General features: G+C 45.6%; 2 protein-coding genes across 7 annotated transcripts in view; one reads left to right on the top strand and one right to left on the bottom strand.

Annotated features, from left to right (window-relative positions):
• The window catches only part of KIF9 (kinesin family member 9), a 51,753-nt gene extending 45,183 nt beyond the window's left edge, over window positions 1–6,570 (bottom strand). Inside the window, exons 1-3 of one of the 3 annotated variants that reach the window (XM_082705113.1) lie at window positions 5,845–6,570; window positions 5,045–5,262; window positions 689–786 (exon numbers count right to left, since the gene is read on the bottom strand). In XM_082705113.1, coding sequence (XP_082561239.1) covers window positions 689–786; window positions 5,045–5,081 — 135 coding nt within the window. In that variant the 5' untranslated portion in view covers window positions 5,082–5,262; window positions 5,845–6,570. Of the gene's footprint in view, window positions 1–688; window positions 787–5,044; window positions 5,263–5,844 lie in introns of those variants that run through there. The other 2 variants (XM_082705115.1, XM_082705114.1) reach the window with 2 other exon arrangements.
• Window positions 6,571–6,573: 3 nt separating this feature from the next.
• The window catches only part of KLHL18 (kelch like family member 18), a 53,906-nt gene continuing 45,331 nt past the window's right edge, over window positions 6,574–15,148 (top strand). Inside the window, exons 1-2 of one of the 4 annotated variants that reach the window (XM_082705148.1) lie at window positions 6,705–6,883; window positions 12,960–13,064. Coding sequence is in view for 2 of the 4 variants with exons in the window: in XM_082705146.1 (XP_082561272.1) it covers window positions 6,755–6,883 (129 nt within the window). In the remaining 2 variants the exon portion in view is untranslated. Of the gene's footprint in view, window positions 6,884–12,959; window positions 13,065–15,148 lie in introns of all 4 variants that reach the window. The other 3 variants (XM_082705147.1, XM_082705146.1, XM_082705145.1) reach the window with 3 other exon arrangements.

Here is a 15,148-nt window from a genome sequence, read left to right as displayed (position 1 = left end):
GCAGAAAAGGTTAAGATCAAGAAAGAGAGGCTTGGTCCGTTCACACATTAAATATTCTGTGCTTCCATGTTCGTTGAAACCGTGCCCAGTGTGAGCTTTTTTTCTGACTGCCAAGACTTGCAAAGCTTGGAGAGTTTGCCCTTGAATTCCTCCCTTAAAGAACATCTCAGTGCTGCTCAATGCACAGTTGTTTGCTGAATGAAAACATAGGACTCTCTCAACCTGTCCCAAGCCTCTCATGGGCTTCAGAAAGACGGTCATGACAGTGTTAAAGGCATGGGGACATATAACTCTTTCCAGTTATCTCAATAAGAGTTGCTTCCACTGCTTTGGTAAGTTTAACAGTTATCAACTTAAGACATTCTACCTGGACCCCCGGGGAGATCATGTAACAGCAGATCTGATCACCAGAAAGTTTTATGAGTGTGCACAAAGGTCAGCTTTTCTGTATAAGATACAAGGATGAAGGTAAACTTATTAAGCAAAAACATAATTTAAAATGGGAGTTTCAAGGGTTTCCTCATCAAAAGCGATTCAGGGGAGTGTTTTGGATTTCTTGGACTCTGGAGTCCATCTGAACTTTTGTCAATTCTGTCTTTGTCCTTACAGGCTGTTTGGAAACAGGGTCATGTTGTAGCAAGGGGGGACAGAGGGACCAGGCCCATGACGGCAAGTGCGTTCCACTTACTTTGTTGTCATCTCCATATTTGATCATTTCGTGAGCAAAGTCGTCAGTGGGTTTGACACGGACAAACGCATGAACCTTTTTCCTAGTGCCCATTCCAGCTAAAAACGAAAAAACAGTGCAACTTTCAGTGGTCGTCATCGAATGACCATCATGGGGGGGGGGTGCTGTCACTTACAAAGAAGAGTAGAACACAGTGACATGCAGTCTGTGTTTTCCTATCCTCAAGAGCCAGTTTTCCTTTTAACCGCTTAAACTGTCAGTGCTCTACTCAGGGACACTGCTCAACATACACAGGCACTTCCTGCTATAAAGGCCGACTCATCATTTTCCACCCATGGCCCCCTAAGAGACAGACACACAAGGCAAGAAGAATGTTCCCTTGAGTGGCCTAATCTTAGATGGGTCTCCTAAAAATATTCTGTAATGCAGTCCACTTACGCTTTGCCTCATTCATTATATTTTCCTCTAAAATACTTAGGACGTGCATTTAAACTAATTTTCTTTTCTTCACTAGCATACATTACTGCAAATGCCACATCTCCTCCTCTACCTCCATGTGACTTAGACCAGAAAAATGATGCCCTAGAAATATATTTAATCTAGCCCATAATCAAATATTCTTTCTTCTCTGGCAGTCCATTGAGAAAAAAATCAGAGAGCCCTCTACCTCCTCTTCCTCTCTCAAACCTAACTCTATTTTCTTTCAGGTAGACACACTTACATTTGTATTTCTTTATTTACACTACTGTGAATAATACAATGTGTAACAAAATGTTAAAATAAAACCTTAGGGTAGCTTCATGGAATAGGATGTAAGGGTATAGGCATAAGGAATAGGGAGGCATATGCAGGTAAGTGACCTTGCTACTATATAGAACTGTCCTATAAATGGAAAAAACTCAAGCAAAGTCAAGATGCCAGCTAACAGAGATGCCACCAAAGGGACTGATGCATTGAGGGGAGAGTTAATTAATCTCTTAGATTCTGTCTAACTGAAGTATTTTATAAAAACATTTTTAAAGGGTGCCTGGGTGGCTCAGTTGTTAAGCGTCTGCCTTCAGCTCAGGTCATGATCCCAGAGTCCACGGATCAAGTCCCGCATCCAGGTCCCTGCTCAGCGGGAAGCCTCCTTCTCCCACCCACTCCTCCTGTTGTGCTCCCTTTCTTGCTGTGTCTGTGTCAAATAAATAAATAAAATCTCAAAAAAAAATTTTTTTTTAAATCAAGGGCACCTGGGTGGCTCAGTTGGTCAAGGGTCCAACTCTTGGTTTCGGCTCAGGTCAAGATCTCAGGGTCGTGAGACGGAGCCCCACAACTGACTCCACTCTCAGGGAGGAATTTACTTGAAATTCTTTCCCTCTCCCTTTGCTCCTCCCCCTAGTTGCATGCTTTCACTCTCTGTCAAATAAATAAATGAAATATTTAAAAAAAATTTTTTTTAAATTTTACAACCAAATGATAACTACTAAAAATCTATTTCTTTTTTAAAAAGATTTTATTTATTTATTTGACACAGCAATAGAGAGAGCGCACAAGTGGGCAGAACCGTAGATAGAGAAAGCAGGCTCTCCGCCAAGCAGGGAGCCCTATGCAAGGCTCGATTCCAGGACCTGGGATCATGACCTGAGCCAAAGGCAGATGCTTAACTGACTAAGCCACCCAGGTGCCCTTAAATCTCCTATTTCGTCGGCTATCAGTCTCATTGGTGAAATCACATGAGGCCCTCTCTTGACAGTGACTGTGTAAAAATATTTAATACTAATTAGACAGAAAATTTTGGTTCCAGAATCTCCACTCCACAGAGAGGAGAAGCAAAGACGGTTATTAAACAGAAGGAACGGTTGTGCTATTTTTATTGCTTTGAGGGGAACTTAAAACTTAGCTCTTGAGATACCTCTCATATACTGATGACAAATGATTAAATATTGAGAAAAAATATCAAGAGCTCTAAGGAAAGCTAAGGAAAAATCAATCTCTAATCATCATCAATTGCATTAAATCTGGTTAAGGAATTCTAGAAAACAAGATGAAAGTCTATAAAAATATATTAAACTTCACTGTTTGAAACTACTGGGGAAATTAACATAATTTTAAGTTGTCCAAAGAGGAAACATTTCTAATTTTACGTATAAGTTTTCCTAATACTGATCTAATTTTTTTTTTCTTTCCTTCTTTTTCAAATAATGTGAATATATCATCAAGTAGTCTATGGTCATGTAGTCCTAACACTGGGCTCTCACATTTCGAAAATTTTACTTTTATGGAACTATGCATATAAAGAAGGAATGTTAAAAACTCATTTAGAGTTCATGCTCCAAATGCACAAAACACATTTGGAATAGAGACAAGGCCCAAGAGTGTGGATGTGTGCTACATGGTAAGCTTCTCTTCTGACTTCCCTCTCGGGCTTAAACCAGTCAAGAAGAAACGAGGCATTTACCACTAAAATAACCTGTACCTTCAAGGGGCAGGAAAGGGGAGTTGAAGCCAAAGAAATCTCCTGGGTATTTTTAGAAAACAAAACAAACAAAAAAAAAACAACCAGCAAAGGATTTGTTGAATTCACGAGGAGTTAGAGAAACATGAGACAAAGAAGCTGATTCAATTTTATATTCAAACTGGAAAATAGCCAAAACATGGTGATTAAGGAAAAAAATAGTTTGCTTGAACTATTGCAAAGAACTCCACAAATAAATAAAATTAATTGTTAAGACCTTTACTGTAAAGAAAAAGTCATACATGACAGGGATTTCTTCTCTGGATTATAATTATTTCACTTTTTGTTCAAAAAGATTTTCACCTATTTATTTGAGAGAGAGAGTATAGAGGGAGTTAGAGGGAAAAGCAGACTCCCCACTGAGCAGAGTCTGATGCGGGGCTTGATCCCAGGACCCTGAGATCATGACCTCAACCAAAAGCAGGCGCCCAACCGACTGGGCCACCCAGGTACCCCTCATTATTTCATTTTTAAATTTTATTTTTTATTTTTTAAAACTTTTTTTATTTATTGGACAGACAGAGATTACAAGTAGTCAGAGAGGCAGGCGGAGGTGGGGGGAAGCAGGATCCCCACTTAGCAGAGAGCCCAATGTGGGGCTTGATCCCAGGACTCTGGGATCACAACCTGAGCTGAAGGCAGGGGCTTTAACAGACTGAGCCACCCAGGTGCCCCTATTTCACTTTTTTTTTTTTAAAGCACATTAAATAAAGAATATATGTATAATCCAAGAGAGGTTCAATGAATGTTACCTGATAAAAAAAGATTGCAGATTTTAAAAATATTAATGTCTCCCTATATTTCTAAATACAACTTGCAATGACCACTAAATTTAGTGACTATTACAATTATGTTAATTGTCATCAATGGCATAACATATCTCTACAGAGCAATTAAATAGGCCCTCCCCTTTGTTCACAGTTTCAGTGGTGTCAACAAATAAAACTCCAATCCCTGTTACAAGGTCTTCGGATGTCAAATCAAATAAGCAAACATGTCACTCTTATATTTGCCTACTGCAGATCTGTGTCCACTTACTACATTCCTCAAGTAATTATTTCATGGAAGTCTTTTCCCAGCCACTATGGGACCATTCAGACATTTTCATTTTTAGAAAATGGATCTGAAAGGTATTCAGGTGATCAAGGGTGCTGGCTTATCCAATTTCAGTCCTAAAATTTTTGTCTGCAAAATTGAGCTCAAGAAATACAAAGCCATAAATGGCTCTAACGTGGATCCCAAATTGAGGAAATTGAAGAGGAAAATCTCAATCTCAAAATGATCTAAGCTATTGGGAAGTTGAGAGTGGAGGAAGGTGTGTTTTGACACAAGCAAACTTACCCTCAGTTTCTAAAGCTCTGGGAACCACTGCTCACACCAGTCTGAGGGCCTGGCCTCCGGCTCTGGGTGCCCTCTGAATGGAACCAGCGCAGGTGGCAGGTGCCCAGACCTCCCTCCTGGAAGCGCCCACCTACCCAGCACAAGAACAGCACAGGAAAGCCCAAGCACGCCCTCCCCTCAGAGTGGGGCATGCAACTTGCACATGCACATGCCCATGCAGTCCCCCTATCTTCCCAAGGCCCACCCCACACTCACATCCACAGCTCCAAGTATGTCAGGAGCTATATCCACCTGAGGCAAGCCTTCTCTATTTTATTTAAGATCTTATTTTTTTAAGTAATCTCTACACCCAACGTGGGGCTTGAACTCCCAGCCCCAAGATCAAGAGTTGCATGTTCTAAGGACTGAGCCAGCCAGCATCCCCCCACCCCCTTCTGTCTTAACCCATCCTGTAAGGCTGCTGACCAGCAGACACTCAACTCCCAGACATTTGAGACCCCATGCCATGTTGCACTTACTGAAATAATGCTTGTTACCATTCTTACGCCGCATCATTTGAGTGGGTTTCCGGTCCCAAATTAAATTACAAGTTGCTTGAGGGACAGAACTGTGCTTTAATCTCTTTTGAATCCCCCCTCAATGTCCAGAACAGTGCCCAGCACAGAGCAGGAACTGGAGAAATGGTGGTTGGTATTGATGGTCATGGCTGGAAGTCAGAGGACGGCTGAATCTCCACCTGTGGGTTCATCTTCCGTCACTACTGAGAGAGTCCCAAGGGGCATATGTCACTCCCCCTCCCACACCACCTTCAATCCCTGAGCCCACAGCCTTTCCAGGACACTTAGTTTCCAGGCACCACTTGCAAGAAGCCATATTCAGCCCCTCACCATGCCCTCTCTTTTAGCAGTGTCTCCCCCCTCCCCCCTCCCCCGCCACCCCAGTACCTTGTGGGGAAAGTGTCTCTCTCATGGGCACCACCCTTAGATAGTTCTGGTGTAAATAAGTGAACCTCTGAGTGGTCACCAGGAGACCTCTCTGAAAGGCACGTGGTTTCCTTACTTGTTTTAAGGGTTTAAGGATGGAAATGAACAGAATTGTTACCAAGCACTGCTGAAGGCTGGATAAAAGGAGAGGGAGCGTCTGCTGGGACGAGTCCCTAGCTTCCAGCGCTCCTGCCCAGACCAGGCGCTCTCAATACGGAACCCTCATAGTTGTCAGATTGGCGGCAGCATCTGAACCCCAAAACAACAGGGTCCAAACGCACCCGGCCTCAATTCCAGGCAGATCGGGCCTCCTCCCTTTTCCTCATCCAACATACCAGACCCCTGCGTGGAGTGTGGGTGGCAGTTGGCCTTGGGGCCATTCCTGTCCCTCTCTGGAGCGGTTTCCTCATCTGTAAAGCGAGCGGGTCGACCTGGAGATCCCGAAGCCCCCTCCAGTTCGAAAACTGACGAATACAGAAGGGTCCAGAAGACCTCTGGTCCCCCACTTCGCGCCCTCTCAACCTCGGCAGCGACGCAGAACCCTCGTGGGGCCAGGGAACGTTAGATTCGAAGACCCTAAGCCGGAGCCAGCCCGAAAGGGCGCCCACGATGCCGCGACCCCTCCTCCGCTTGGGTTTCACAGATCAGCGAGCTAAGCCTGGGGACTCCCCGGTGGAGCGGTCTTCGGATCCCGGTCGCTGCCAGCCGCCTCAGCGTACACTCCCCTCTCCAGCCTGCTTCTCCCCACCCCGGCGGCGCGTGAATCCGTTCACTGCTCCGGAGGCAGTGGTCCTCCCGCCGCCCGACCGCTGCAGGTGCAGCGACTGCAAGCCGAATCTCGCCGCCGCAGAACTGTGTACATAGCCGCCATGGCAACGGATCGTTTCCGCAGATTCCGGAAGTACCAAGGTAGTGGCGGAAATGAAATCCGCGGCCCTGGATCGAGCTACGATATAGGTCAGGGCCGAATCGGAAAGATGGGAGATGGCCCGGCTAATCTAGAAAGACTGAAGCAGCTGCAGGCGTGAAAGCACAGTAGGGAAAGCGAGGGAACGAAGACTAGGCTTGCACCAGGAAACGGGGCAGCCGGGCTTCCGGTGCGGAGCGCCCTGAGACTACGGCGGCCGGGCAGGCCCTCCTGTTCCAGCCCTGCGCTCCCGGCGGCGGTTCGCGCGCGCCCTCGCTCCGCCCCGTTGAGTATCGAGCCGGCCGGCCAGGCCTGCGCAGTCGCGGCGGCCGGGGAAGATGGTGGAGGACGGCGCGGAGGAGCTGGAGGATCTGGTGCACTTCTCCGTGTCCGAGTTGCCTAGTCGCGGCTACGGCGTCATGGAGGAGATCCGGCGGCAAGGAAAGCTGTGCGACGTGACGCTCAAGGTACCGAAGACTGGGCAGCGTGAGGCTGAGGGATAAGGAACCGAGTGAGAAGGAAAGAGGGGTGGAGGGTAGGGGAAGAGAGGAGGTCTAGTGGGCAGAGTGGTAGGATAGGAAGATTGGAGAGAGACCGAGTAGGGGAGAGAGGGGTGCGGAGTGGGAGAGAGGAATTGGGGCTGAGTGGGGAGACGGACAGGGACAGCCCTTCAGCCCTTAGAAGGACAGGCTGAGAGGTGTGTGGCTGAGGCCCTCGGGGTGGGAGACATTGGGGTACTCGCCTCGCTTTTCTGTCACACAGACGGGAGAAAATGAACTTGCAACCCCTCTGGAGAGGAGGGGGCGGTGGCCGCCTCTACATTCTGATGGGCACCCTCTCTTGTCACCGTAGACATTTCTTGGTGGTCCTCGAAGTTAGCTGTGCCGTTGTAAGGCGCAACCTTCTCCTTAGCAGTCATTGCTTGTCCTTGATTGTTAGATCAGAGCTTTTAAAATCGGATCTGGACACCTTTTGGAGTGGGCATCTACTCTGTTCCTCACTGAAAGGTGCATCATCTCTACTACCTCCACAAAGGTCTCGGAGGATGGACTGGGTCCGCGTGGGGGAGAGGGATCCCGTAACCACCTGTTCCCTACTGGCATCCTGGACCCAAGAGCCAGACTTCCTCCCGTGCTTTGCATCCATTCCTGCTGGAGAGGCACGCACCGCTGCTCCTTGGCCTAGCCCTCTGGAGCCCTCCACGTGGGAAGGTGCTGCTGTGAACTGTGCTCCCTGTTGGGCTTTGGCTGAAAGGCTCTCAGCATCTCTGCGGGATCCCATGAAATATATATACACACATGCAGAGATCTTTTCACCCTGCTTATTTTCTACAGAATTAAGGAAACTTTTCTTCTTCCCATAGTTGAGTCAGACCTCTGGAGACAGGAGAGTAGAATGGTTAAGAGTGTGGAGATAGAAGGATTTGGATTAAAATCCTAGTGGTAACCTTGGGCAAGTTTCTTAATCTCTCTAAGCTTCAGTTTTCCAAATGTAAAAACCAGGATGATTCCTAATTCTCAGTATTAGTGTGAGGATTCAGTGAGAAAATGTGTAGTATTCTTTGCATGATGCCTCGCTTAAGGAGGTTGGTTTTCCAGGAGCGGGGGTGAAGTAGCCTCAAGAGGGAAAAGGATCTTCGGTGGGGAGCCAAGGGGTTTGAGAAAAATGAACTGGACTAAAGGAGGCCGAGGAAGTAAATATAAACAGGAGATTTTTGTCCATGGTGATTACATAGTAGAAGATGTCAAGGCTACTAGAGGTTTGTAAGCAGAAGAATGGTCATGGCAGTAACGCTTGGGGTGAGTAGAGACTGGTGAAAAGCAGTAATGGGGAGAATTTGGGGGTTAAGAGTTAGGCTGTAAGGAAGAGACAGGGAAAGTTTGTGAGACAAAGAGAAGCAAAAGGGTATGATAGAGGGGAATGGTTACAGATATTGCTACATAAATTGAAGCACTGCCTTTTGCCTCTGCATTTCATGCAAATACAGAATATAACAACCTTTAGCATAACAATGCTTGAATGATTTTTTTCCATTACAATGCTTTTGTTCATTCAAAGGAACAAGAAAATTATTAGAGGTAGTTCCAACCGAGATTGTTGGTCTCTCTCTCTCTCTCTCTCTTTCTCTCAGGATAGAGTCTTTCCTGAAACTTCTAATACCAAGTATTAGAATCACCTGGTGGCCTGTTCACACACTGGTTGTTGGACCTCATCTGGGAATTTTTTATTCAGTACATCTGGCATGGGCCTGAGAATTTACATTTCTGACAAATTCCCCAGTGATGCTACTCCTGCCCTGGGGCCACATCCTTAGAGCCAAACCTGTAGGGTGATGGGCCTCCCCTTTTCCATGCAGTATGTTCAGAGCCCATGGACCTTCATTCAGGCTTCTGCCTAAGTGGAATAAGTTGGCTGTTCCCATTCTAGGAACCTTATGATGGGAGGGTACTGGGGGCTCTTGCCTCTGTATGCAGACTTTCACTTAATCCCTGAATGGTGCCACTTATTTGTCTTTAGTGGTTGGTTCCCTGGTTGCCCAAGTCTGGAGTCTCTGGTTCATCCTGTCCAGATGATAAACCTCCAGTCTTCTGCCGGGGTGGTGACCGCTCCTGTCTGATTTCAGCCTCCCTTATGCTCACACCTACAGAGGAAACCTGAGTCTCCAGTAGTCGAGGTTTGGAAGGGACTCCGAAGTGACTTGCCATGTGCAGTGCTCATTGTTCTGCATAGAAGTCAGTCACTACGCACCTTCCAAAGTTTGGTGATATATTTGATCTGCTCTCTTCCAGCTGCTTTTTCCTTGGGAGCTTTGGTGTTCCCAAATTGTCAGTCGGAGAAATGGTATAGCACAGACTCAAGCCAGACTGCCTGGGTTAGAATCCTGGCTCTGCCACCTATTAGCTGTGGAAACTTAGGCAAGTTCCTTAAACACTAGGGACTCGGTTCCTTCATCTGTAAAATGGGCGTCATCACCTACCTAATAAGAGTGTTAGGGATTCCATTAGTTAATGGACTTAAAACAATCATGTAGTAAATGTTCAGTCGCAGCAGATATTTATGAATAATGACATAATTATGAATAATAATGGTGGGGTTTCTAGAGAGAAAAAAAATAAATGGGCATGTTCAACCTGCCATTTTGAATTTGTTTAGCTTCTGATGAATTCTGGGTGATTTTATCTAAACATAACATTCATTGTCTTAAGAGTATGCAGACTGCTGCTCTGCTCTAGTAGCCTACATTTTACAGATGAGGACCCAAGCCCAAAGGAAGGGACTTGTTCAAAATCACAGCTTGAGATAGGCAGAGCTAGGACTAGAGACTGGACTCCTGGTCTCTGTTCTCCTGGCCAAATGTCCTTCCTTGCTCTCCTGTTGCATCTTCTATCACTGGCAGTGATGGAACTGAATTCCAGCTGCTACCTGAATTAATTTACCCCAGGTCAGTTGTACTCACTGTTAACAACAGGTCATCTTTTCTATCTTGTTGAGCTTTAGGGAGTGTCTGAAAGTTAGCGTTAGCTGGTATGATGTATTCTCAAAATTCACTGCCAACTCTCAAACCTTACTTAATTTTGTTTTTGGAAATATTTGAAATTTGAATTCCTTGGGCACCTGTTGGATAATTAAGAAGAGGTAGAACAGAGAGGGTAATAATACTAGATTTTAAAAATCATATTCTATGTCTATGTTGACATGTTTTTTTAAAAAACTGAAAACGGGGCACCTGGGTGGCTCAGTTGGTTAAGCAACTGCCTTCGGCTCAGGTCATGATCCCGGAGTCCCAGAATCGGAGTCCTGAATCAGGCTCCCAGCTCCACAGGGAGTCTACTTCTCCCTCTGACCTTCCCCCATCTCATGCTCTCTCTCACTGTCCCTCTTTCAAATAAATAAAGAAAAATCTTTTTAAAAAACCTGAAAATGATGAGCACTCTCCCCAGAAAGATGTACATACTTAACATACATGCAAAATTTTGTGTTCAAGCTTAAGAGCAATTTCCCTGAGGCCCGTTTCTGGCTCATGGGTTTTGAATCCAGCTGAGTATCTTTTTCCTATCAGAAAAAGCCCATGGTCCGTCTACATGACAAATAATTTTCTCTTAAAGGTTAGGAGAGTAGCAGTGCAAGACTTCTGGGCAACCTATAACATCGGGCTTTGTCTGGGCAGAGAGGTTTGCTTCCACCTCGGTTCCCATCCCCTCTTCCCATCAGCCTGTATCCTTTCCTTTCTTCTGGGCTGCCAGTTGCCCAATGCTCAGGCCTCATCTGTCAGGTTCACTGGGGTCCTGTGAGTTAGGCAGACTCCCCAGATTCAGTGAATGTTCACAATTTGATATTCATTAATAAGATCTAGACCCACCACTTGAACATTTTTCTGATCTCCCCTCACCTCACATTCTCCTTTTTCTTATTTGTGAGAGCAGAAGGGGGTCACCAAACCTGCATATTATTCACTGACCCATAAGCTTAGGAGAGAAGCTTCCTTCTCTCTCATTGCTCAATCGCGCTCTCTCTCTCTGTTCTGCAGCCACTAATGAACGTCACCAATAAGCTGGCATTGGTCTTCTAGCATTTTCCCAAGGCCCCTGCTAAGGTTTTGAACCCAGATCTGATAATTTGTCCTCCAGAAAGAAATGCCTTTTCCATGGGTAAGAGGCATAGTATTAGAATATTTTCCTTTGACCCACTAAATCCAGGTACACAATTCTCATTGAGACTGGCTTCAAGAGCCATACATTTGAGTCTGGAATCTTGCCTCATTTCCTCTCACACTGATTTGGTGATGAAAGAGTTTGGAAAAGGCTATCAGGAAGTGAAGTAAGGACTTGTTGATACATGCCATTTTGATGTTCTGTGTGGTATAGTGAGTTACACAAGTTTAATTATAGAGCTGGGAGAATCCTACGAAAAGAAGCCATAGAGGTCCTCTATCAAAGCCATTCATTTTAGAGATTAAAAAACCCTGAGGCTTAGAGATATTAAGGGATTGCCCAAGGGACAAAGCTTTTTTATCTGGGATCTAGCCTAGCTGTTGGTCGAAGGAATGCTTTTGCATCCTCTTCCCATTACTCACCTGCCCTGCTGACGTTAGGAAGCAGAGCAGGGAACACACACCATCTGCAGGGTCATTTTCAAGCACGGAGGACAGCGATGTCTATGTCCCGATGCACCACCGTTACTCTGTTTCAGGAGAGAGGAAAGATGCAGGCTTTATCAGCTAGTCTTTTGCACATTTGAATTCTGGACTCTCTTGATTTTGAAATGGCACCACATTGGAAAACTTACGCTTCTGAGTATTGTTCATTTCTGGTGTTTTCTACTGACTTTCCCCCAAGCATTTGTGTTCATCTCCAGCCTTGCCTTTTCTTAGTGAACAAACAGAACCGAGCAGAAGGATATGCTCCTTGAGAGCAGAGGTGCACTTAGGTATGAATGTATGTTTCTCGAAAAGTCGGTTTTGCTTTCTTCCTCAAGTTATGTTGTAGTTCATGCTGTTACATTTGGACGCCAGTCAGAGGAGGAGAGAGCTTGCCGCTGCCTGATGTGTGGGTAGGAAAAGGGAGCTGGAGGCATCCTGGAAAATCAGTTACCACTGAAGCAGCATTTAGGGAGTTCACTCTGAGGCTTCTGCGTAAATTTAAGAAGCCTGTGTTTGGGGATGCTTCTCACAGGGGGCGGTTCCTTTACAGTTTTGTACAGGAGACTCTATTGTTTGCCTCTTGGCCACACCTGGTTCAGCTTAGCGGTGGGTTGACGGCAGATGAGATCACATTTTTCTAAAGGTGTGTCCTTAGCCCCTTCTAAATTTCAAGCCTGGCATCTCCCATCCTACTTTGGATTTGTGGAGTGTTGGCATTGCTGTTGCCTCTTTGTTCTAGAGCCAGCCGGTTTCCCCAGCTTAGGAAGGCCTCTTCCAAACGAACAGCTGACCTCTTCAGCACTTGTCTCCAGCTGGGGAGAAGAGAGTGAACCAAGATGTGTGAACCAGGAGTTGGCAAGCATTTTCTGTAAAGAGCCAGATAGTAAATATTTTAGGATTTGTGGGTCATACAGATTCAGTTGCAACTGCTCAACTCTGATGTCGTGGCACCCAAGCAGCCGTACAGAACACATACATGAATGGGTTTGGCTCTGTCCCATTAAAACTTGATCTACGAAAACAGGTAGAGGCCTAACCCGTTGGCTGTGGCTGGCGGACTCCTGTTGTATAGAAATATGGCCTCTGTCAAGTTTAAGGCCTTGGAAGTAGGTTACACTTGCCTTATGGCCCTGGTATACACTTCTGTCATTCCCATACAGCATCTAGCAGTCGGAAGCATCTCTTATTAAAGAGTGCAGATGAACCAGAAGTGAAGATCTCTTTCCAGCTCACTGCTGGTGATCATGGGACTGTCCTGGTTGGTGACTGTGAATAACTGACATAGGAGAAGTTACTGGTAAATTTTGCATCTCATCTTTGAAAGTCTTGTAGCTCTGCTAGAGCTTGAAGCAGACTGTTTCCGAAGCATTAACTAAAGACACCATGCTCCCTTTCTGTCTCAGTTGAAGCTGAGGATGCTTAGCTGCTTGCAGAATGGCAGGCCAGAGGAGACCGTGTTGGCTCCTGTGTTCCAGTGGACCTGACCGGCTGTGTTCAGGGCCGTGAAGGTAAGGGCCAGAGTTGGGGCTTCTGGCAGGCAAAGTAGATAGTTCACCAGTGGTCCAGTACATCTGGGCAGAGTGTGCTGCATATCTGATCAGAACACAAAAATGCTTTTCAAAAAAACAAGCTCAAGAATAGATATTTCTATATATTCATAGCAGAATTGCTCACAATAGCCAAAAGATGGAAGTAACACAAGGTGTACCAACAGTTAACTGGATAAACAAAATGTACTCCATTTTGTTGAAAGGCATACAGTGGAATATTATGCAGCCTTAAAAATGAAAGAAATTCGGGGTGCCCAACTGGCTTAGTCGGTAGAGGGGCACTGGCCTTGATCTCAGAATCATGAGTACAAACCACACATTGGGTGTGGAGCCTACTTGATTAAAAAAAAAAGAAAGAAAGAAAGAAAGAAATTCTGACACCTGCTCCAGTGTGGGTGAACCTTAAAGACTTTATGCTGAGTGAAATAAGTCTGTCATAAAGGGACAGACACTCTATGATTCCACTTAAAGGAAGTAACCAGAGTACACAAAGAGAGTAGAATGGCGGTTACTCAGAGACTGGGAGGTGGAGGGAATGGAGAGTTAGTGTTTAATGGGGACAGGGTTTTAGTTTGGGAAGATGAAAAAGTTCTGGAGACAGATGGTCGGGATGGCCGCATAACAACGTGAATGTACTTAATATCGCCAAACTGTATGCTGAAAAATGGGTAAAATGGTAAATTTTGTTATGTGTATGTTACCACAATTTTTTAAAAAGCTGATAAGCTCAAGATGGGCAAGTGGGATTGCTTATAGTGCTGTGATTGCAGAGACCCTGAAAGCAGGAGCTGACTCTCTGTCCAAACCCACTGATGAGAAACACGGGACACTAAGGAATAACCTTCCCTGTTCTTTCACTTTCATAGTGTGCTGCCTCAGCTCTCGGGAGCCAGATTTTATCAGCTCAGCCCTGTAGCTGCTCTTCCAATGGTCACTTAAAAGGAATCGATTTCTAGGAGAGACATATTTAAATGACGTACGCGTGTTGTAAGCTTATTTTTTCCTGTGCCAATTAGTAAAGTCTAAGTGTCCCGTAACCTTGACAGAGCTGTCCTGTGAGGACCAGTGAAACATACTATGCTGACCTGTCTTCCAAGTAAAGGTTTGTTGGCATGGTCTCTAAATTACAAATGGCTTTTACATCTATGTTTGTCTTGTTTATTTTGCTCCTAAATATTAGACCTACATTTCATTTGTCCTGTTGATCCTTAGGCTAATTAATATCTCAGATGAAGGCTCTTTCCCTCCTAAACCATCGCCGCTTTTGTTGATTTTGTGCCTGGATGACATACGGTCCATATAGGCAGGATTGAAACTCTGGAATCAGCTTTAGCTCATCCTGTCTCTTTCCTGTGTATTTTGTGTCTTTTATCACAATGACGATGACATAATTATTTTCCGGAGTTCGTGAAGAGAGCACAGGATTTCACCTGGACTTTTCCTAGGAGACATGGTGCTAATGGCCAGAGCTAGAGAGACCAGTTGTGGCTTGTTCTTGAAGTCACTTCTGTTTGCACCATAGAGAGAATCAGAGGTGAGAGATTTGTCAGGCCAGCAGGAAGTAGACCTGGGCTGCTCAGCTCTTGGTGGTTTAAAAGATGCTCATACTCATGTTGGGGATAGCTTGTCTTCTTTCCCCTGTCCGTAGGCTATCCCTTTAAGTGAGCATGGCTTCTGGAGAGAGCCGCTGGGCTGTGGGAGTGCCGGAGCAGCAGGTGTGGGCTGGTTTTCGGAAGGATTAAAGGAAAGGCTGCTGATTTAACTGCATCTCTGATTATTCTAAGCTGCTCACAGAAATCGGTCACTGCGTCACTGCATCCGGGAGACAGACGTAAGAGAGAGAAGTTTAAGCTTGTCCTGTTGGAGCTGACCGGGCTCTTGGTTGACTTTTCTAGGACACCCGGTCCTGTTCTTGATATTCAGGATCCTCCCAACCTGGCCCCTCTTTTTTCTCCCCTAGTTGCCCACAGACTCCTCCAGATGGCTGTGTCTTCATGACCCGTGGTCTCCAACTCCTGAGCCGCGGCTCTCGCGTTCTCTGG

The sequence above is a fragment of the Mustela nivalis genome (assembly GCF_964662115.1).
Source record: "Mustela nivalis genome assembly, chromosome: 1".
Classification (NCBI taxonomy): domain Eukaryota; kingdom Metazoa; phylum Chordata; class Mammalia; order Carnivora; family Mustelidae; genus Mustela; species Mustela nivalis.
Note: the sequence above shows the minus strand (reverse complement) of the source record. Positions and strands in the feature narration are given on the sequence as shown.